The 25,107-nt window shown below is 37.2% G+C and overlaps 1 protein-coding gene across 5 annotated transcripts in view; it reads right to left on the reverse strand.

Moving 5' to 3' along the window:
• Positions 1-226: 226 nt before the first annotated feature.
• Positions 227-25,107, reverse strand: part of lap (like-AP180) — a 408,339-nt gene continuing 383,458 nt past the window's right edge. For 4 of the 5 annotated variants that reach the window (XM_067157205.2, XM_067157204.2, XM_067157203.2 and 1 more), the window contains 2 exons: positions 13,548-13,775; positions 227-6,871 (listed from right to left, as the gene is read on the reverse strand). In XM_067157205.2, coding sequence (XP_067013306.2) covers positions 13,569-13,775 — 207 coding nt within the window. In that variant the 3' untranslated portion in view covers positions 227-6,871; positions 13,548-13,568. The remainder of the gene's footprint in view (positions 6,872-13,547; positions 13,776-25,107) is intronic. The other variant, XM_067157201.2, reaches the window with a different exon arrangement.

Consider the following 25,107-nt stretch of genomic DNA (forward strand, 5'->3'; position numbering starts at 1 on the left):
GCCATTATTCTTGCAGTGGGAACCTCCACTAGCTGGCGTGTCTCAAACAGAGCAGCGAGAGGACAGACCTACGGAGCTCAGCACGCGAACAATTATGGGCAGAGGGTCATAGATAAACTAGAGGCAATTCTTCACAACACTGCTTTAAGAGAAGCTATTTTTGATTGTGGGGTTGGATGTTAAGAGTGATAGGAATTGAGGAGGATAGCCAACAGAACAATACCAATTAATAGGCATCAGTTTGATTTACTCAGCATAATATTTACACAAAACTTATTGGCTACAACGTCAAATTAACAAAAGACACACACAGAAGAAATAGAAAGAAATCAACATCGATAATTTTTGTGAGGCAAATTATGTCATTCAGCCACACATGCATACGTACACAAATATCACATACTTCAACATCACCCAACAATAAATTATATGGAACAATTCAGGTTTCATGCAAAATTTAAAACAATTCCTTCCATTAGAAATAAAGTTATATTACCTAATGCCTTTGTATACAAATTAATAATCCACTTCCCCACTAAAATTTATCACCTTTATCTTAAACACCAATGAAACAATGGAGAATGTTTTGCTAGGATCCTGGTGCTATGGGGAAGTTTACAGTTACCGTGAAAGTTTAAAAAAAACGACCAGTTCTCTCTGGAATGTACTGAAACACTTTCAAGATCATCTCATGCCTGTGATGTAATCCAAGGAGTCCTCATTTGCCTGTAGATTATTTTCAATCTGTTATGTTTATTTCAACTGACAGTACAGTATTATTATCTATTATTTTACACATTTTACATTTTTGAATTCCATCATGCTCTAGATCTGCCACACTTTAAACTAATTTAAGTAAAATGACTACATCTTTATGCATTCTTAATGCTTGCACTGCAGCAAAATTCTAAAACACAATGAGAAAATACAGAATTATTACCCAGGAGTTTTTCATATACAAGACATTTCAAAATTAATTATTGGTAGGAACTTCAGGGGTGCATGCCAGACAATAAAACAAGGAAATAAGTCATAATAAACACAGGCCAGTAAGCAAGTACTTCAGAGATAGGCTGTAATCACAATTTCACCGTTTGTGCTATATGTTCCAGATACCAGGCTCTATGTTGCATATCAACAGAGTCTTGTATTTGTGGTGGCGTTTGAAGTAATTGTTATGGTACCTCAGAAGTTTTCTGACAAAGAAATGCTGAGCTACAAATTCCACATGCTGCTGACATTCACTATGGAGCGTAGTGTCTGGAAAAAAGCATGAAGCATGTTGTAATGGTTGAGAATACAGTTGTCATATTTCTGAAATGATTGGTTTAACAGTCTGTGTTCATTAAGACTTCTCATTGTTTCAATATCCTCCACTCACCCCTGCAGGTTGTGCCTATAATTTTGAAACCTGCTGTACGGAGATTTATTGTCGGCCAAAATTTCATTGAAATAAACTTAAAAATCCATTAATTTATGACTAATATGGATGGATGATATTTCAATATTTTAGGTTATACTGTTAGAGGACAGATACCCAATACCACTTTAAAAAATTTTGCTTTTCCCTCCTGAAGTACCCCCCACCCCCTCTCAACCTTTACGTATTCTGAAGCTCAAAATAATATGATCAATTTGCGCAGCAAGTTGCAGTGAATACTGCCATTAACATATTCCAATCTAATTTATGTTCACAACATAAACACACAGTTATGAAAACTGCAATAGATTTCTCAGCTGAATGTTGCCAAAGTTTTCCATAAAAGATGGCATTAGAGTCAAGACAATGCTTACAATAAAGATAGACTTATGACATTTATACATAATTATAATATTGCACAACCAAAAACTCAAGTGTACTTATAGCGTGAAGTAATTATTTGTGTGTTAATATTTCATTTTGGGTCAATAAATACATTACTAGCAAACTTGTAGGATATTAAAAAAAAAAGTTGTAGGCAGATTTACAACTACATGTTACAAGTTTTAAGAGGAAACGGATTATGTTTACTGCATCCCTTCCAATTAAAAAAATCGAGAATAATGCCAGTTCTCGAAAGGATCTACTATTTGAGTAAGTTCTGTTTCTAGCAAGAATTTTTATTATAGTTCAACTATAATCAAGCAATCTGGTGATGGAACTGATAATCTCAAGATCACATTAATTTAGTAATCTAGATCATTTTAAATCTATAATATAGGGGAAAAACCTACATTATTTTATCAAAACATGCAGGAAACCTTGGCAACAACTGAACTTTCGAAAATCAATTATTTAGTAATAATTATGATTATAGGACAGTTAATTCAGAAATCATGGCAATGATTATTTCCTAATGCCAAACATGTAATTCTAATATAACATTTTAAAAGTCCGCTATATGAACTCTGTAATGCTGCCAGCGTTCTGGCTGTGATCACTCTCCCGATGTCAGTTGTCAGCGGTGCGTAACTGAAGCAACGCATGCCAAGCAGAGTTTGTACAGCTCAGTCCGTGCGACTTTGGTCTTATTCCCAAACTGTAGTAGCTACTGAGTGGGAAACACTTTGCCAACAAATAAGACATCGTACGAGCCTTTCGACGCGAGGTAGTGCACATTGACTAATCTCGTGCAGCAGACAGTATTTTTATTCATCCTCAACTGCAGAAATAAGCCACAGAAAACCTAGGAGACTACTTTTGGGGATGTTAAACAGTTTGTACAATATGTACAAATAAGTATATACAGGATGTATGAGTTTTAAATACCAGGTTCGTCCTCATACCTTATCAGAGGTTCTTACATCCCTACGCCATGTGGTGTCACCTTCAAAAAGTTTTTGTTGTACACTCAAAAGTATACTTGGTACATTTCTTGTATTGGACCTTTTTAGAATGAAAAAACAAATCCTTTTTCTGAATTGAACCTTGTAACATAGATATAGAATGTGAAGTCATTAGAGATATTCTGCTGACAAGAATATCTATTACAGTTCAACAATTTTACAATCCAGCAGAAAACTGGGAGAACTTTAAAACTACCAACTTTGGCAATTAGATTGTAGAACCATTCCTTCATAATTGGTGCTTCAATGACAATATGGACGAAGCAAGAGTTACTTTAGAGGAAAAACAATGTGATTAAAGTGATTGAGCAAAACTGAACAAAAAAATATTTTTCTTCCATTTTAACCAGTAACAAGAGTTTAGACAAAAATATCATAAAAGCTCAACATCTTGCTTAATTGATTACAGTAGCATTATTTTTACTTTGTTTTTAGTTTTTAAGTCGCTTCAGTGCAAGCATTGATCTACATTCCTCTCATTACCGAGATGGTTACATTTGCAGTCTAGGAAAAAAAAAAAAAAGTATTGCAATAATGCATTTCACCACAGATGAAGTATTCTTGTTCCTCAAGGTACAGATTACTAAAGCATTGACAGTTATGCCATGTAATATTGTCTCATTTAACACAGGTTTTATTTACTTTATACAACACATATCCATCTCAAGTTCATACCATATATATATGGAATTGCTTTTTATACATTTACATAAGGTAATACATATGATACATTTTTTATTTTGTCTATTCATAAACGCACCTCACACAGCACAGAGTCTACGTTTTAGAGATGACAGTCACACACACACAGCGGAAGGCACAGACACACAGCAAAAGTAACCCTATCTCTCTCACTTGTTTATCGGTTGGGATGTCCTTATCAAATCGAGTGGTACACTCAATGTCACCAGTTACTGTGTAGAAGAAAGGATGTTTTAAGTCCCACAATCCCTACTATTCATGTTTGGAAATGAAACTCTTCAAAATACGGGCTGGAATTACATAGTGCTTCCAAAAATCGTGTAGCGATTACACTGATCATCTTTATTTTACATCCTCGAAAAGTACTTCAATGGATAGAAATTATAACCTGGAAAATTTTCAGAATATTCCTCTGATTCAGGTTATGGTAATCAGATTGGTATTTTTTGTTTTAAAATACCAACATTTTTGAAGGGAAAGGAAAATCCAAAGAAACAATCCAATTACATCTGCAGCTAAATCTACCTAGGACTTGGCTTTAACTGTTGACAATGACATAAAATGTTTATTTAAACTTTTTTATTCAACAATGCGTCTTCACAAGCTTTCCGCTTGTTGATAGTTTTCTTTCCTACATTTGGTCTCTAAGACTAGATCTAATAATATCAGCCCTACAAAAGAAAAATTGAGTGGAAGGAGGTGGTTCTGAAGGCTTAATGACTCCATTTCCAACCCTTCTGTTTAAAACAGCTGATTTTTATTTGACACATTCAGAATGGAGAAAGGCAAGCAGCAGCTGCCACAGAGCACAAAGAGAAGTGCTGGACCTATGAACTAAACACAACAACAATCAACAAGAAAATAACAGTCACAAATTGACTGGAGCTAGAGAACTGCCATTTTTTGCAAAAAGTTTGAGAATATACATGCTTTTATTAATGAAGAATCTCTCTCTCCAGGGAGAAAGGTTCATTGAACTTACTAAGGAACCACCTTCAAGGAGTATACCAATGACTTGTGATGTCACAAGCATTTAAAGAAAGAACGGAAGGGGGCACCGAAAATATAATTTGCAGTTGTTTAGCACTGAGTATACCACTCGTCTTAAGTGAAATGGAGCATGACCCAGATCTACAGAGCTCATTATCTTTCAAACAGGGTTTGTGTCATCATCTGAAAGAAAAGGCAACGACAGGAAGATACCGACCGAGATATGAAGCCTCAAGATGTACAACAGCGACAACACACACATTACTCAAAAAATATATATGTCTTACGTCAAACATCATCTACAGTGTTTAATTTAATTACATCTTTCACAAAAAGAAAAATAGAAAAATGTACCATTATATATAGATGGACTGAATTTCTGTACTTTTTAATAATTTTTTCTCAGCTCAAAAGATTTTCAAGTTCAAGGAGCAGCTTATTTCTATAATGTTACAGCAAACATCTAATATATAAAAATGTTTCATATAAAATGAAAGAGGGCAGGGGGTTGAAGTGGAAATTGCAGCATGAAAATTGAAACGGCTTAAAGTGCCAAAACCTGAAAAATATTAGATAGCTGTTCTATATAAAGGACGATGTCAGAAGAGTTGAACCTACAGGAAACCCTGGTTTCAGACAGGAATAATGTGGGTAAGGATTAAACTGCTCCAGGATGGTTATGTAGCTTCCAGGCAGTGTACCAAGCGGAACGTGGCTAATGGTGAAGCACTATGATGTATATTGTGTACCTGCTTCATGTCTCTTACTTCGCATGTTTATCATCTTATCTAATGGTTTCCTACTGAAAATGGACATGTCTGTCAATAACAACAAAAATTTTATTTTTATATACATAATATTGTTGCTATTAAACGAATGTTCACATGTCCAATGTAACTAAAAATAACAATACTACAATCAAATCACTACTATTCAATTATGTCTTACTAGTAGGTCTTTGTACGAGATCATGGAGACAGCCCACTCTACCCATCTCAGCTCCTTCAGATACAAAATAATAAAGACTTAATGTAACATGGTATTTCGGTTTAATTTTATAATTTCAATAAACACTTTTTTAAATACTTTGCATACTCAGCCTTTTAAAGAAGCAAGTTAGACATTCACCTTTTCCTAGAGATACTAGGATTGTGCACTGGCTTGATTAAAGGACATGAAAATTTGGTTTTGGCACTTCCAGCCTGCTCTATTTACATGCATCCATAAATAATATTTTGAAACCTACTAACAAAATCTTTCAGGGGGGGATAAAGAATGGAAGGAATACTACAATTGCTTTAATTTTCCATGGAATTAATTTCAAATCAAATCCATGATCCCACTTAACAACAGCATACAAATTCTTCATGCTAAATACAGCTACATAATAATAAATCTTGAGTATCACTTCTTTAATATGATGATTTGTTCAAATTAAATCACAACAATGACACACTGAGTAATTCCTCTTTCCACTGCAGCAGGTAAGGAGTGAGTGGGTATTGACGATGACCACCTGCATTTTTCATAATTAACACTTTGCCGTTTTAATATATATATATTTGTTTTATATATTTATTATATATATCTCTCTAGACAAACTACCTTACCAGCATATTTTCTTTTAATTCCGTCTATATATATATTTATTTATATATAACAATGCTAACACTATGCAGTCCATGCAGGCTAGCACAAGATTTCCTAGTGAGGACCACAGTAAACAGCTATGTGCCCATCAACAAACAACAACAGTTTGGTCTTCTGTAGTATGGGGTAAAGGGGGCAAAAAGATCATTACACTAGCCAGTTTCACCCTTAACATAAACTATACAGTACTAGAAACTTTTTAAATTCCCAATATACATATTTTTTCAAAAATAACAAATAAGAACTTTTTAGATTTGTAGTTAAATTACTAAATTTAGCTTCACTGCTTCATCTGTTCTCTTTTTGTATACGTTTATTATTATAATACAGAAGTTTTAACAAGTTTCAATACACATGCACAACTGTTTTCTTTTAAACGACAAGAAACAAAGTTGCACCTCTGAACAGACAAATATGTAACGAAATAGAAGGGGGAAAAAAAAGGTTTACTAAAAATGTTCCAGAGAACATTGAATCCCTCAAAACATGACGGTAGTACTAATGTCTTCCTTCCCCGGTGGAGGCTGGATCGCAGCCTTCGACTCGTGCTCTACCTCGAGGACACGTCACTGAAGAGTTGAGGAAGGGGAGAGGGAGACAGGTGGAGGAAAGGACGAGGTTTACGAGGGGGTAAGGAGGGACAATTTCCACGGCTCACTTGAGGACAATATGTACAGTTGATGCCTCAATTCCATTTCAAATCCTGGAAAAAGAAAGAAAAAAGGATAATCAAACAACATGTACTGTAATTTGGGGTAACACCGATCGTTTTCATTATTAAAAAATATTTAATGCTACTGAGCACCCCTGGTTTTTATCTGGTCCAAGCGTAGGCATTCTATAAAGGTAAAGTACTTGTCAACAATGAATACCGACCGCACGCGTTCATTATTTAAAGAAAATGAGATCCAATAGTGAAGAATGAAATCTGTATTATTAAAATTACAAGAATAACTTAATTTGCACAGTAAGACTTGCTGCATTCAGAAAATAGGCAATGTTAAAAATGTGATCTAGGATCGCTCATGATGTGAAAAATGAATTTAGTTGTGTTTTTCAGTTAATATAAACATATTTACACAACTACAATATTTCTGGGCAAGAAATGCTTGTATTTGCTGGTGAATTAGTAATAGATTTCATACTAAAAGGGCAGTTTGATATTTTATACAAAAAAGTGAAGACTATCCCAGGATTAGAATGTGAGGGCAGTTTGATGACCAAGAAAGTATTAAAGAATGATACGATCACTTTCGTGTTTCCAGACAACCCTGATATTGCAGAAGTGGAAAAGGAACAAAAAGTGAGGAAAGTGACCAAGATATCTTGCTCTCATAGAAGGTTTTCCTTCACAAACACAAAAGGAATTCAGCTTGAATAGAGTGTATCATCTCAAAAGTGATTGTTAATTATTTATATCCAGAATGTGAAAACTTGTTTTTAATTTATCTAAGGTTGTTCCTATAGATATAAGGAAATTGTAATCCACCGATTTATTATTATGGTTATTCATTAGGTTTTCTGGATTAGACTATCATTATGTTCTTAAATTAAGTAAATTTTGCTGCTGCATCCCATCTAGAACCATCAGTAATATTTTTTAAAACTTAAAATATATGTATCAGTATAACATCAATAATGGTGTTTTACCATTTAGTAAGCAAAGCAAGTATATGATCAGTTATTACCCATACCATGGGTAACATCGATCATAAAACATTTAAAATCTATTTTACGGAAAGCTGAAAAAATTAAATTCATTCCCAAAATAATGGCAAGTTCAATATTGAAATTCCTGGGAAAGTTACAAAAAAAGATAGATCTGTATTCCCCCCACATTATGGTATGTAACCAAGTAAATTAATACAAAATGGGACAAAGAAAGGTAACCAAAATACTAACAGCATAACTAATAGAATACCTAGTGTAATCACTTCACTCTCTCAACACTGTCGTTGCTCGCCCTGCCGGATTATGGCACTGCAGTTGTAACGAACCAGCTACAACATGTGCAACCAAATTGTTGACGAAGGTAATAGCGTGCGTGTATGAAGTCATGGTAACAATTTTAAAGCCTACCAAGGAAATTTGTTTTGATATTTTCCGAAAGTCTGTATTTATATCTGCAGTGCTGTGTGTGTGCAATCCACTACTTTTCTATTATTTCGAGAAAATGTCATACTGTTTTGTTCCTGGTTTTAAATCAGGTTACGGAAGGAAGCCTGATGGTAGACAATTTTTTTTACACCTCCAAAAGGAAACTGCTTGCGAAGTGGGCGAGATTTATTCCGTGGAAAGATGAGCAACAGTAGGCCAATAGCAGGATATGCAACCTGCATTTTTCGGAAGATTTAATTAATTTATTTATTAATTGAGTTTTCACTGTTAAATTAAATTAATTTATTTATTTATTAATTTAATTTAACAGTGAAAACTCAAAACTTCCTCATGGGAGGTTGGAAAACAAAACCAGGAGGGGTGCCTCATTTTTCCAAATTTACCGCAACACCCAACCCCTGAGGTAAAACCGCGAAAGGCACACACTAGGAAATGGAATGAAGACAGTATGGAACAAGAATCACGATGCGAGTGAAGCAGTGATGGCAACAGTAAGCGGTGTAGTTCAAGGTCAGTCTAGTTCTCTTACCAATACCCAACAGCCAATAGCATCTCATATGTAAAGCACAATACTGCTTTGTAATGTTTTACTTTATCTTGTGTGTTCAGAGTCCGAAGATATTTCTTTGTAGGGGGACTGAGAATATTATTGACAACTCTCTGACAGTATTGTTCAGAAGTCTGAACAACTGGGTGTTGTATTTGGTTATTGGCTTCACTCTGCGGGAGTGCAATTCAACTCTCTCGCTAGGTATTCTATTCGTCATGATAACAGTATTGGTCACAGGTTCATGCTTGTTAATCATGTTACAGTATACTGTATATTTTTTAATATAAGGTGCACATAAATTTAAACTACACCCCTAAATCCAAGATGTATTAAGGTAAATTGAAAAATAATGTACAACTCTTTAAAATTAATTTTAATTATGCAGAACTATTTGGATCCGGATGTCACGAAAGCTTGTTCTAAGATAGCAGTGGCTCGACGTAGTGCTGCTCCAGCTCATGCACTATCATGTTCCTCATTCGAGGAACAGGAAATATGGACAAAAGGAAAATGCACAGGGAAATGCTGGAAGTGTGTAGTACCGACTAACATCTTGAGATGGAGCACAACACATTAGGATTTTGTAAAGTCAATATACACTCGATGCCCAAGGACCTGTCAAGAAGAGCAGGACTAAAGAATCTTCCTACACTAGGACCACTTTATGTTATGCTGAAGCAGGTCGTCAAGTATAACATGGAGACATTCAGACTCCTTGCCACTGAAGAAATTCAAGGTCATCCAATCTGTGAAAAATATCCTAGTAACGCAATTTTGGAACATTTGAGTGCTGTTGGTGGAGTTCCTTCCAACTGGGACCACCACGAATGCTGAAATCTACGCTACAACACTCGCAAAGCCTTTCTTCCCCTTGAAACACCCAACAGAGACCTTGAAATGTCAGATTTCTTCAAGATTATGCTTGCCCTAAAGTTGCAGCTTCTGTTTGTGCTAAAATTGAGAATGGCTGCGAGGTACATCATACATCCACCATCTTTCACCTCTTCGGACTACTGAAGAAATTCCTAGGAGAGCAATGCTTCGATTCAGATTAAGTGAAATCTGTTGTGTGCAGGTGGCTGTACTTTCAGGGAATGGCACTTTATGAATAAAGCATATTCAACTTTGCTTCACATGTTAAAAAATAGGTGAAATATTTACTATGCATTTTTGTTTTTCCTGTTCAAATATTTAATTAAAAAATATTGCGTCTTACTTTTCGACCTGCTCTCCTAGAAAGAAAAGAAAATTACCCATCATGAAAATAATTTTGTACATTGTAATATAATATTTTTAACTAAATATTTGTGTATATTTTTAAGACTTCTTGTGCAAAATCATCTTACAGCTGAGGCTGTACTGTTAATATGCAATTGTATTCTGAGTATTGAAAACTGGACTCCTACTCTATTTTACTCAACAAAGGATACTCTTAAAACACTATCTTTTTCAGAACCTGTACGATATTAGGACATTCTGCCTCGCAGAAAACTTGTAATTTGAAGTTTATATCATAACTTCCTCCGGTCTCCTTTATTTAACTGTAGGGACGACTACTCTTTCCTTTTCACATGATAACACCAAGCCAAGCAACACTAGATCACAAGGCAAACATTTGACAAAGTCATCGAAGTTTGGCTTACAAGTGACCCAGTGCTCAGTTATGATCTGCGTGGTGACTTCCAATGCACAAGCCAGTACAGCTGGGGAATAATATAAATAGATCCTTGTGAAAAATGTCTGTGGATTCAAGACTGCTACGTTTTTTGCAACTATAGTTTAACATAAAAATAGACTTATTTGGGTCAATAAGGTACTTTCAGTCAGTTTTATTAACTATTTACCTTATTGATGACTACATAAAGGATGTGACAATACAGTACAGCCAAACTTTCAGGACTACATTCCTCACACGTAGACAAGGAGAATATGTTAAATGTCAACGTAACAATTAGCTGCAACAATTAATGTTTGCCACATGACTGGCAGGAGAATACCGAGTGAGTTGACTGTGTGGTTAGGGTCACTTAGCAGCGAGCTTGCATTCGTGAGATGGTGGGTTCGAGCCCTACTGTCGGCAGCCCTGAAGATGGTTTTCCATGGTTTCCCATTTTCACACCAGGCAAATGCTGAGGCTGTACCTTAATCAAGGCCACGGCTGCTTCCTTTGCAACTCTAGACCTTTCTCATCCTTATGTCACCAAAAACCTTGAATGTGTTAGCGTGGCGTTACACCACAATCCAAAAATAAATTTAAAATTTGTTTGCCGAGTTACACGAAAACCAGCTGTATCCATACTATTTACAGCATGTGCAGCTGATTTTTCTGCATTAGTACACCTCTGCAAATAGTTTATTGAACAATATAAGTACGACCATTCTGTTCACAGATGAGTCATTTCAACAAGATCTGATTGTACATTTTCACAATCTGCACGTATGAGCGGACTTCGAATCGTCAAGCAATCACTGAAGTACGTCATCAGCGAGGATTTTCTGTCAGTGTTTGGGCCAGCATTGTTAGGCCTTCACGTTCTTCCACCCAGGGGCAGACAAACAAACTTGCCATGCTTTCTTACATAATACTCTACCTGTTCTGTGGGAAAATACAAGTTTACAAGTGAACTTGCACTGTACTTCATGCAGGATGGAGCTCCTCCTAGTTTCAGTGTTAATGTCCATCTGCTTCTAAAAACAGATTCCATGACAGATTGGTAGGAGGTACAGATAGACCATTTACCTGGCCTCCACACTTTCTGGACCTAAAACCACTAGACTTACTTGTAGCGAGATTTGAAAGCTCTTGTGTATCGAATCCCTGTACAAGATGCATAGTGTCTTCGTGCCTGTATTATGGAAGGCTGCGAAACCATACGTAAACTCTAGGAATACATCAATGTACCCGGGATTCAATGTGACAGCAGACTGATGCACACCTGAATGCTAACCAAGAGCATTCTAAACATTTCACGTAAGAAAATTCCCTGTGGTACTCTGGTACATTATGTTCCTACACGTTTTCCATGATTAATGTACTACGTAGAGTTTAAGAAAATGAGCTCCCGACATGGAAATAAAGCGTTTCTTTTTTCGTTACCTTCAAAACAAATGTAACTTGTTTTTTTAATTTCTCCCCAGAGTCTTCTAGATTATTAACCGAAATGCACAACATTCTAAAGAGAAAAATTTATGAGCCGACTGCAGAAATGGTCTACCTAAACAACTTCTAAGTTGCGCACGGTGTTCCATTGCATGAACAATGTTCAGCCGGTGTTTAGCTAGACTTCGTTTAAACTTACAATATTGGTTTGAAAATGGAAATAGCAGTATGTTCCAAGCAACTCTTGCTTGTCGCAACCAATAAAATTCGTCTGTGTGCGTGCCAAATATTAGTCAGCTGTCTTCTTGCTACACCTTGCACAATCTTGCCGACAGATATCGTTTTCGGTGGAAATGTAATTTCATACTAATATCGAGAGTAAAGTGAGACACCACCGTACAAGGGGAAAATGAAACTATAGAACTGTGACCAAATGATTTCTCCAGGCCATATAGATGTAGCTTGAATTCTCGAGATTGTCGGTTCGAAACTCTCCATCAGTAGCCTGAAGTTTGTTTTACATAGTTTCCCCTCTTTTTATACCAGGCAAATACTGGGGCTGTCGCTACAGCCACCGTTCGTTCTTCCCAGACCTTGCCGTTTCCTATCATCATTGGTGAAAACTTACCTGAATTAATGTAACGAGTATCCAGGAAAAAAAGAAACCTTTGAAGCATCTCTTGTGTGTGCTTACTTGGCAACTGATGTATGACAGCCCTCTGACGATCGGGGCAACTTATTCTAATATGGATGTAGTCTACATGACCTATTATTCCAGCAAAATTATCCAAAACTTAATAAAATATATTGGTTGCCAAGAATTGTAGCCAAGATGACAGTTACTGGACTGTGTCTTGAGTGAGGCTCAAGAAACAAGTCCCTGATATTATTTATTTGTACCACCCCATACATTTCATTTCAAATGAATTGCTGCGATTTCACAGCAGACGACCCACAGGAGGCCGTTGGACTAACCATTCTTCCAAGAATAGTTTCAACATTATACAAATTGTATGCTTCATAGTACATAACCTGCGATTGTGATTCACTTCTAAAATGTGTGGTTAAACAGCGTCCTCAGCAGTATTTAAACATGGCCTCTTGAACATCAGCTTTAGACGGTGTCTAAGTGAAAAATTTATTTTTTCTGAAACAAGTTGCTTTATGCCGTACTGACACAGGTTTTATGGCGACGATGGGATAGGAAAGGGCTAGGAGTAGACACGAAGCGGCCGTGGCCTTTAAGGTACAGTCCCAGCATTTGCCTGGTTTGATAATGGGAAGCCACGGAAAACCATCTTCAGGGCTGCCGACAGGGAGGTTCAAACTCGCTATTTTCTGAATGCAAGCTTACAGCTGTGTGCCCCTCAACTGCACGGTCAACTCGTTGTGTGATTAACATGTCTGCAATGCGGCAGCCATACTTCAACATTATTTAACGGTAAACTAAGACAATACCATTTCTGCAATCAGCCCGAAAATTTGACCTTTCTACCAACACCCTCTTATTTAAGAAGCTTTCTTGCAAACTTTCTTCACAAGTATTCTCCAAGACTGTTTCACAGATGAAATGAGTAATGTACATCACTGTACAGCAAGAAAGAATCCTACCTAAATACAGTCCCTTTCGATTCACAGTGCTCCAAACGGGTCTAGAGGCTGGGGACCACCTGTCTGCTGCAAGGGTTGGGTCGCCGTCGGCTGCTGACCTATCCGCGGGCTGCCCATCATCGCCGCTCCACCACCACCCATCATGCCTACGGGTGCCGCCGCTGGCCCGCCCATCAAGGGGGCGGCCACTCCCATTGGTCTCATACCAGGTGCCATTGGTTGCATGCCCTAAATGACCAATAATGCTACACTATGTACACTGCAAACATACATCACCCAACAGAAGGAAAGTTAGGAGGATACACAAAGTTCTACCACCATTATTTACACAGTAGATGTTTGTGCTTTCACAGCCAAAATTAAGGAAAAGCCAAATTTTAGTAACATACAAGGAAACATCCTGACAGTCAAGTTAAAAAAAAAAAAGCAGCTTAAAGAGTATCACATATTTACAGTTATTCCAAACACTCACTTCAATGTGGCCACCATTCCTCAGTAACTATACAGGGTAGACATGAACTCTGAAAATCTTATTTCAGTGATATTAGTAGAGTATCTTTTTAAGAAACTATGATCTTTTATATCTCGTATGAAAAATAATATATTTTGTTTGTTTTAACCTGAAAAGTTCTAAAACTCTACATTTCATCAATATCATCAGTGTTCCACTACTTGACCAAATAAACAAGTAGCCAGAATAATTATTGTTTATTTTCTTTGTAATCCACCAGAAGCCATCCATCAGTCTTACGCAGAAAAATACCCATCAAACAACAATATACCGAGTGAACAGAAAGGCATGGCTAATAATAGGCGTTAAGTATTCCATTCCAGAAAGATTGTTTATTTACGATTCATAGGAGGGCACCAAATCGATTCATGGTGTAAGATTATTCCATGAAAAATTGTCTGGTAACAAAGTTCCAAGTCATCCTGCATAGTCACAGTTGAATTTTGGGAACTTGAGACTGTTCGAGATGTATGACTCGCTGCTCATGGAAGTAGTTCTCAATGACAATGAGCATCACTTAGAAAGAAATCAACCTTTCTCAGCAATCAGGAATTTCCTATGGCTCAGTACAAACAGCTAAGAAGTTGTTCAAGTTTACTGCAGTTCAGAGACTTGAACCAGGTAATCTCAAATGTAGGATTAAATTCTGTGAATGGAGTATTAACTTGCATGACAGAGTTATTGATCCCTATCTTGTTCAGTTTCCTGATCAAGCTTGGTTATATTAATATTCGTCAGAACTATTCATCAGCGTTCCCGACCTCGTATTTACCGTCCACAATATTGCAGGCGAGAATTCAGCAATTTGTCTTGATAAAGCTGACTACTTCAACAGATTCCTCCTTCCTCTGAGAGTCCTTCACAATTTTGATCATAACTGTTAGGAACAACAGTGGCAGCAACACATTTCCTTGTTATAGTCCAGTTCCATTCTAAAACAACTCTGTCCTTCCCACATGCATCTGGACACTGCTGCAACAATTTTTGTACATTGCTTGCTTGAACAGTTTTCTTAATGTGCCAATATAAAAACAGGCCTCCTGCCATTGCTCTTACCTGCCCGTACCAGCGATCATTCTAACTTATGATTAACATGCCGAGTCCATCCAGGTTTCACTCGCATAAAGCAAAGTTGGTCCGGAAATAGACCGGTGTAAAGATAGTTTTGTTCAGGAGCAGACTTCACAAAAAAACAAGTAAAAATTAGGCCACAATGCAACATTAAATTTAGGTTTAGGGACTCTTATCTATATCTTTCATTTCTTTTGCTCACAATAAATATGTTGCATGTTATGAGGAGTGTATTAATTAACAAGACCTGTAAAAACAACATTGAAAATGCAGCTTAAACAAAAATTTCAGGGACCCCCCCCCACACTGAGCGTCCAATTCTAGGCGAGGTAACTGATGGAACAGAAAGGAACGAGTCGCACTTCTGCTCAGTTTGTAAACATCTAGCATCAAGAAAACTCTTTTAAGAATCAATTTTCCCTTATAAGAACTCCACTATCATGGCTTTTCCTTAGGTTTGGAGTGCTGAAACCACAAAACCACTCCAAGAATGGCCAAAACGTAAATAAGACACATTGCAGGCAGTAGTAAAATGAACCAAGCTACGATATGTAGAATATACACTTTGCAATTGCGGAGATTTAGCTTTTAAGTCAAACATCTGACCTAGATAATTATCATAGGAGACTAAGTAATTGTAACTTTTGAGGTAGTTTATAATGATCTTCCTCTGCAGGGTAATCGTTCAAATCATGCAAATTAGCTGTAACGAATACCACACTGCAGACAAGAACAACATCTTTCACATTATTCATATAGCTATGGAATGAACACCAATTGCCTCTATGTACAATAGAAATATTGAAGACCAAATAATGTTATTTGGGAGTTATCTATACATACAATGTCTACTTTAACTATTACTTGCCCAGAGTATGAATATTATTGTCAATTATAATACAAGTATGTTAGTAACAGGAAATCACAATACAATATTATACATACATTAACCGCTATTATATTTATACAATACTTGGTAATAACTAAGTGCAGGAAGAGTGCAGATAGCAATAACTATATGAAATAAATCAACAACTGATCTGGGGTTTGATTTACTGTGTCAATAATATTACCTAAATATCGCTAATGTGTCTAAGATCCATCAGAATACATTTTAAAAATATTTACTGTACTATCAACTCCCTTTCCCCACAAGGCTATTACTGCTTGCTAGCCTTTCGTGATGCATGTCCTCTGCACATAAATTATACACCAGTCTGAATTATATATATATATTTTTGCAAGTTGCTTTTCGTTGCACTGACACAGATAGGTCTTATTGCGACGATGGGGCAGGAAAGGGCTAGGAGTGGAAAGGAAGCGGAAGTGGCCGTGGCCTTAAGGTACAGCCCAGCATTTCCCTGGTGTGAAAATGGGAAACCACGGAAAACCATCTTCAGGGCTGCCGACAGTGGGGTTCGAACCAACTATCTCCCGAATACTGGATACTGGCCGCACTTAAGCGACTGCAGCTATCGAGCTTGGTAGTCTGAATGATTGAAGTGAAATATTAATAAATTGGCCCCTAAAATAAGTTTTATTAGCTCAAGATATGAATTTTTAAAAGGGCAATGTTTCATGTGGGGATATTAGCTACAATGCACACACACTGCTGTGCAAAACTCAAGGAACGAAAGTAACTTCTGCACGTTGTCACTGCCAAGTAACAGTTTGATGAAACTTGAACCATACATTGGAAGAACTGCTGCAGTATGGTACAGTAGGCAATGGAAAGGAACATGCGATGAGACAAACAGAAATGAAACTTTCATACAGAGACAAATTACACATAAGTCACTGCGACTCATGCCGATTCCCTGGACATGACAAAAGAAGGGACCTGGTTCTTAAAAGTGTGTGATCACCACAGACAGCTATGCATACTCCCCAACGTGTTCCCATGCTAGCCACAAGATTGGTAAGGAGTTTGTGGTAGGGCATTCCATTCCTCTACCAGCGTGGTTGACAACTGCTGGATGGTCATTGGTGTAGTTGGATATGCTGCATACATCTGCCCAACATGTCCCACACGTGCTCGATGGGATTTAAGTCGGGGAAACTGGAAGGCCAGTCTATTTGTTGAATATCCTCCTGTTCCAAGAGCTCCTCCACCTGTGCTGTTCGATGCGGCCGTGCATTGTAATCCATAAAAATGAAGTTAGGGCCGAATGCACCCCTGAAAATATGCACAAGGGGAAGGAGTACACCATCACAATAACGTTATCTGATGAGTGTACCCTGTTCGAAGATTTGGAGGTCGATACGCCCATGCAACATTATGCCTCCCCACACCATAACACTTGGACCACCAAAATGATCATCTTCAACAATGTTCCTGGGTGCATAACGTGTCCCCACCTCTCGCCAGATGAGGGTACATCTAGAATCACTACTCAGACTGAACCTGATCTCATCTCGGAAGAGCATGCGACCCCATTCCTCATCGGTCCAGACCTGATGCTCTTTGCACCATCGCAAATGTTGCCGCCGATGTGCGGGTGTCAACGGAACACAACGTAATGGTCGTCCGGCAAACAGACCACCCCCATGCAGTCGCCATGCTACTGTGGAGCATGAGAATGGGTGCCTTGCGATCCTGTTAAATGTAGTTGCAATTGCACCTACTGTCTGACGCGAGTCTCCTCTTGCCCATTGCACAATGTAGCGGTCATCTGCTGCTGTAGTCTACCGAGGTCAATCCTCTTCTCTCCTTTGGGCAGTACTGCCTGTGGTTCGGAGTGCTCTCCATGCATGCGAAACAATGCTGTGAGCAATACCAAACTCCTGGGCTACACTCGTCACACTTAGTCCTCCTTCAAATTTTCCGATGATGAAGTAATGGAAATGACTTCTCCGGGCCATGTTTTACTGAATAACACCACCACAGTGTACCGTAACAGCTCGCTAATTTACTCTCACTGCCTTGTCCCGTTCCTTCAACTGCCTCCTTTTGCAGGGCTAGACCCATATAGTTGCGCTGATCTCACGCCAGGTTTCTATGCACGTGTGGGAGAACTCTGGCAACATGTTACTGCACTTTCATTCATTTCTGAGTAGTTGATATGTGGCTTTATCCATCTCGTCCTTAAGTTTTGCACAGCAGTGTATATCATCCAGGTTTGCAAAGAGAGCTTGCAGGCAATTGCAATGGGATGAATTTTACGTGAAAGCCTGAGAACATTGTCAGTCTCCGACAGCAAAGCCATGCAGCAGATCACAGCCTTTGACAAAATAGCCTTGTCTGAATGCCCCCGAATGCAACCTACAATAAGAACAGACAATAGGAGAAATACATTGACAGATTGATGTGGGAAGAGGGAGCAACAGAGAAAGGAGTGTAACAAGGAACGTTTACAAAGTGCCCGACTAATAATGGTATAAACAAAATATGACGGGAAGTTCAGCTGTAAGCAGTGCTTATTGTACCAATTTTAGGTTTCCAAAGGAGTAATTATACATGTTTGATCCTAGATAGATATTGGTTTAATAATAAATACAAAAGAAAACTCAGCAATATATTATTATAATGCTACTAACTCCCACCAAGCTGATTACGTTTTTGATTGCAAGCGCAAGTAATTTTTGTCATTAACACACACGAAGACTACAAAAATATTAGTTGAGCATAAATTAGTCATTCATACCTAATTTAATCAGAACAGATTGCAAGTATTCATTTGTTCGGGAAGAAATGAAGACTAAACTGACTTTTCATGCAAAAGTGGCAAAAGGTACGCCACAAAGCAGTTCTGACTTTTTCTTCCTCCTCCTCCTCCTCCTGATATGTTTCTGCTCATGCAGAACATTCACAGAGCCTCTTCCAATCTTAGTTGGAGGGGTAGAATTTTATGTAGTCCTGGATCATGATTTGCGACCTCATACCACTCCACACTTTCGTAATCACTATCGTTGACTTTTTTAAATGTCAATGTCTATAAAAAATTGGTCACTGAAAATGGTCTTCTACCCATTTATATTGTGCAGTAATATTCTAGAATGAAACTAGATCTTTGTTGTTTTAAACAGAGCCTAAGACAAAAAAATTTAAAAATGTTTTTATGCCTCTTCAAGGCTAACTGTACATCCTTAACAGCTGAATAAGATATACTTAAAAGAAATTTGAAAGTTTGGTGTCGTAGTAAATTTTTATAATAGTTACAAACAATATGACAACGCAAGGAGCTGTATATGTAAAAGATTGCATAAGTTTTATGACTTATCTAGAACCTGGTATTTCAATGACATAAGCTTTAAGGTATATACGCAATTGGAAATAACACAAAACTTAGTTTAAAAGGTCCTGTTTATTTTAATGTAGCTATCAAAAATGTCATGCAACAATCTCCTAGGCTGATGATGGCAAATTAATTTGCCAAAACTGGTACCAGAAATGACATTAAATAAAAATGTCATGTTTTAATAATTTCACTATTTTGTAGTATTAACAAGTGGAAAACCTTACCCTTATTTTTGATCGTAAATATCATTGACTGTCGAATTTGGACAATTAATTCCACCGATAAAACCTAGGTATTCATTCTCTGAACCTGCTCTCACTTACGATGTTTTTACACTAGCATCAATTTAACTTTTTATTCCTTCGCTTTTTCATCCATTATTGGTCATTTTTGAGTATTCATCAAAACCACGTAGTAATTATGATAATTTCATACTTTTTATAGAGTCCTTTTTTGGGACATAATGTCTACAATAGCTAAAACACAACATTTGCAATGTCAACAAACTTCTGAAAAGAACATCACCATGGAAATTGCATTTAACAGCAAAACCTATCTTTTCATTCCAAATGCTTGCATGAAGTCTAAGGGCCATGTGTATACGCTCCTGACATCTATTGGCTAATATCTAAAATATAAGGTCGCAAAAGTGTGCAATTTAAAATTCTGGATAAACACGTGTAACGCTTGGCTAAGGCTAATTGTAGTTGTCTTTACGTATACTTTAACATGTTTCCTTTGCATTTATTCAGCTGGGAGTTAGCAACTCTGTTACAGCTAACATTGTCAAGAGCATTCAAGACATTGCATTCAACTGGAATATAGCTTTCTACCAGACATTCATGTTTTTTTTTTTGTTTTTTTTTTAAATTAATTTTAAATATGGGGTCAATGAATTGATTATGGACAAACTCAAGAAGGTTGACGATAGCATTGTGAAGTTTGGGACATCACTGAATGTTTTTAATTATTGAACTATATATTTAATTGATAAGATGTATATATTTAATCACTGATAGGTCATTTTAAAATTAATATGTGTATGTATATATAGGGTTTTATCATCCATTTCAATCATCATTTCATTTCTTTGTATCGCGGCTATAACGTATTCTGAACGAACAAATTATTGGGTAAAGTATTTCAACATCATGCATATTTATAACTTGCAGTAAATTTTCCAATAGCCGTTGTGAGGTGACCAGAGTCAGCAGGCTAATTTCAGCCCAATTCCAGGAAAAGTACGTCATCTAGGTTACGAGAGACCTTACCCTCTCTACCTCATGAAGAGACAGTTGATACATTATTAACACCCACTTTTCAAACTCCGCTTCGGGACGCTTTATTTCAGCGGGAAAGTTCAGCCTATGTGAATGAACGTAATGAAGCAACGTGATGGGTTCACAGCAATACATCGGAGAAGGGATGAGACCTCGAATCTTACTGGACCATGTGATATGGCTGATGGAAGGAGACTTTTGAACCGATATATACCACCGACAAGAGCTGGAGTAGACATTCAGATTCTTATTAGCATTAGCAGTCGTTTTCACATTCATACTCGTATTCTTACTCGTGAGCAGATTTTCACTTGTATTCGGACATTCTGATTCTGATTCTCATGCTTGGAAGATACTCTTACTACGATTCTACGTCTACACATCTAAAAAGATTTTAACTTAGTTCACTTCGCATCTGAGTATATTCTACTCAAAAGTTACTCTCATTGGGACTTGTTATCTCAATGACGAGAGGTAGTCAACGGGAGATCGGCTTTGACTAGTATAGGGCAGGAGAGCTTTTATTATGAATTTAGCTACGCTACTGTTCCGTCGTACGGAAGAATACGAATGTATTCTCCCCGTGAACATAACCCATGGTGGTTTTGCACTTAAAATTAGGACTCATTACGACTTTATGTAAGGAGAACAGTAGGAAGTGTTAAGGACAGGAAATGTAGAAGTAGGACTGGAATCCAACAACAGAGAAGGCAGCCAGTACGAGATCCACACATCAGCTTCAAGACAACAGAGTCTACATATGGTGAGCTTATGGTATAAGTTACTGCAAGTCTTCGCGCAACAGTTTATTTTTAAAATTAATTTCATTCAATTTTTCTTTTGCTTCCGTAAGTTCAGATGTCGTTTAAATGCCGTTACGTCACGTTTTTCATCTTAATAAATAGCTGTTTTAATCTGTATTTTATGAAATGATTATTAATGATCCTTAAATTCCAAGTTAGTGTACTTAATGGTTTGTGTTCCATTCACCTCACCCCTGGGAGTTTTTTGAGTCTCATTACGCATTATTATTATTATTATTATTATTATTATTATTATTATTATTATTATTATTATTATTATTATTAATTATCTACTTTTGTTTTCAAGCCATAAGCTTGAAGACTGGCGCCCTTGGGATACTGTTTCTGGAGAAACAATGACATATCATTTATTTATTTTAATATTAAAGTGACCCGCCACGTTATAAATTTGTCATACATCTGTGGGCCAAGTGGGTACGTCACAGCATTATGGCTCTGGAGGTCAATATCAATGTTGTCCAGTGGAAGTAGTGTCACAAAATATTTGGTGAACCTTAAAAAAAGTATGCTTACAAAGATTGAACAGAGGAGAAATCGTATTTACCTGTACGTGTTTATCTGGAATTATGAACAGATTTTGTTGATGGAATGAAAAAATAATTAACGAGCCTGTATGGGCATTACAGTCATCTAGTCTATCATTTACACCTATTTACGAATAATGAGATAATACTAATGAGGCACTTTGCGAATGTTCGTTGCAAGACAAACAAGAAAACACATAAGGACAATCTCTGCATTTTCATACACTGCTGTCTTCAATTATATGAACTCTCTCAAACAGTCTATTGTTTTATATTACTTTCTTCTCAGCCACCAGCTAGAGAGTTTCTGCTTCCCAGGCTAATCAGGACGAAGGGCTTCAACCCTCGCAGATGGACTCTTTTGCATATACGCATGAAGACTGAAGATTTGTAATGACGGCCCCTCAATGAGCAGTGATACACCCTCTTGATGAAGCTGGGAAGCAGAAATAAACTTGTCAGGGGCCAAGAAGAAACAAATGTATGACGTGTTTCGTTCTACAAGAACATCCTCAGATTCTATCACTTAAATCGTGCGTAGATATGTACAGTATTGTTTACGTTGCACAACCTTCTCAATGATTAAGAGTTAGGTGATAATATGAATAAGTATTAAACAATGATTTGTAAGTATTCAACTATCACCAGATTAACATAATGAAATACTTCTGTATTTATACAAGACTGCCTAAGCTTAGTCCACTGTCTCCAAACACTTTTTCAGGACTATTGTCATGGAGAGGCTAGTGAAAAGTTTTGGGCATAGCATACTGTTCCACGAAGAGAGGAGGAGCGAATGGAATTTTTTGGATCATTCTTATTGGATGGGGGAGAGAAGGTTAATTCCTTCTCCATGTTATCTAGCACACTGTACCATGGAGAGCGGATGGGGAAGTAGGGGCAGAGTGAGAACATTGTGGAACCTTCCTTCATCTACTGGAGAGGGGAGATAAGGTTATTAACTTTCTTCATGTTATAATGTATTTTATGTATTATGGATAAATGCAAGTCAATGACTGAGTTACATAAAGTATGGAATTTACATAGAGTGTATCTATTAGAAGTTATTTTTAAGATAAACCATACTCTAAACGCCGTTAAGCGTACACAGTCCTAAAATAGTGTTTGGAGACAATGGACTAGGCTTCAGAAGTCTAGATAATCAGACATATTTCATTATGTTAATGTGGTGATGGTTGAATACTTATAAAATCATTATTTGTTTAATACTTGTTCATATTATCACCTAACTATATTGACAAGTTTACACAACGTAAACAATAAGCATGATTTGATAGAATTTGAGGATGTTCTTGTAGAATGAAATATGTCATTTTTATGTTTATAGTATTATAATTTATACTGAAATTTGTGTGCGACAGACTGGAAAGTTTTTATGTTACATGACGCCTCTCTCTGAAGACAACAGTGACTGTCCTATTGCTTTGTGTTTTCTTGCTTGTCTTCATCTCATCTCCCTCCTACCATAATGAACTCTCACTGTGTTACCTGTTCCCATTCCTACCTTTCTATTCAATATCTAATTTGTCCCTTGTTTCTTTCTAAAAATTACTTAAGAGACCTGTAATGTTTTCAATCTTCTATTTAGAGTTTATTTTGTGCAATAATAGAAGACTAGAAGATAGCTACTCCGATCTATATTATTATTTATTTTACAATCTATAACTTAACTAATTATCAAATGAGCAGTTTATTCTTGTCTAGTGTATGCTAATAAATGGAAATGGAAGAGCAGTAGTGTAAGAAGTAGGTATAAAAATGAAAATAGACTTCCAGTCTCCATATAAACTTAAAACTTTGTACCAGTGACCTTTATATCCTGAAGATAGGTAGCTTGGCGGCAGTTATCATTAAAGTGTAAAGTCCAGTCTGACACCATGGTTAGCCAACTAATCCTGTTGGTGAGGGAGAAAAAGAACCACTATCAGAACGTTGATAGTTTAAAGGGGCCTAACATCCAGGTCATCGGCCCTTAATGGTACGAAATGAGACAAAATGTAATGACAATTTATATCCACTCACATGGTGAAGAATGAAGGGATGAATACGAGTTTAAAATAATCGGCAGCTCAAACGCACAATATTGAAAGTTAAAAATTCCAGAATTGATCCACTGACTAGAATTCAAAAAGACTACGAAAAATGATTATGAACATAAAACCATCAGTGGATCTGACCCGGAATGCCTCACCTTCCAAGAAACTATCTTAACACAATAGTCTTACTGACCAAGGGACTGCGTCCAAAGCACAATCCTGAACAGATGATTCTTTTTGTCTAAAGGGGTCCGAAGTCCAGGTCAACGGCCCCTCATAATGGTACTTATCACTAGGAAAGAAGAACCATGGTTTTTGCTCATGTTGCGGCACTAATCAAAAGTAGTGTAGACTCCCTGTGTTCCACACATTATGGTACTACTCACAAGTATTGTACATCGCACAGGTAACACAGACCTATGGTGTTTCTCACATAATAGCACCACTCACGGGCAACGAAAACCCGTGGTGTTCCTCACATAGGTGTACCAATCACAGGCACCGGTATTCCTGTGGTGTTCCTCGCATAGTGGATACTAATCACAGGCAAAGCCCACCCACGATGTCGCTCATATAGTGGTACTAAATCGAAGGTACTGTAAACCCACAGTGAACCATTCTCTGCAGCTACTAATCTCAACCCTATTGTGTACCTAATATAGTGGTACTACTCCCAAGTAAAGGCGACCCATGGAGTTCCTCGCATGATGGTACTAATTACAACTAGTTTCATGGCTCTAATACAATCATCCCTTGGTTGACCCTTTTAGTTGCCTTGCCTCTTATGACAGACAGGGGTTACTGTGGGTGTATTTTTCGTCTGACTACACGATCACCATCATCACAATAAGTGCAGGTTGCCTGTGAAAGTCGCACAGAATGACCTGCACCAGGCGAGCCGAACATGTCTCGGCACTAAAAGCCGTACGCTGAATAAATAAAATAATCCTGAAGATCCCTAGAAAAAACTGAGAATTCCCTAAACTCGCCAAGGAGCCAGAGCTTTGAAGGGAGGAATTTCAAAATTAGGATTCAGAAGCAAAACAGATTAAATA

Source organism: Anabrus simplex, chromosome 13 (genome assembly GCF_040414725.1).
Source record: "Anabrus simplex isolate iqAnaSimp1 chromosome 13, ASM4041472v1, whole genome shotgun sequence".
NCBI lineage: Eukaryota > Metazoa > Arthropoda > Insecta > Orthoptera > Tettigoniidae > Anabrus > Anabrus simplex.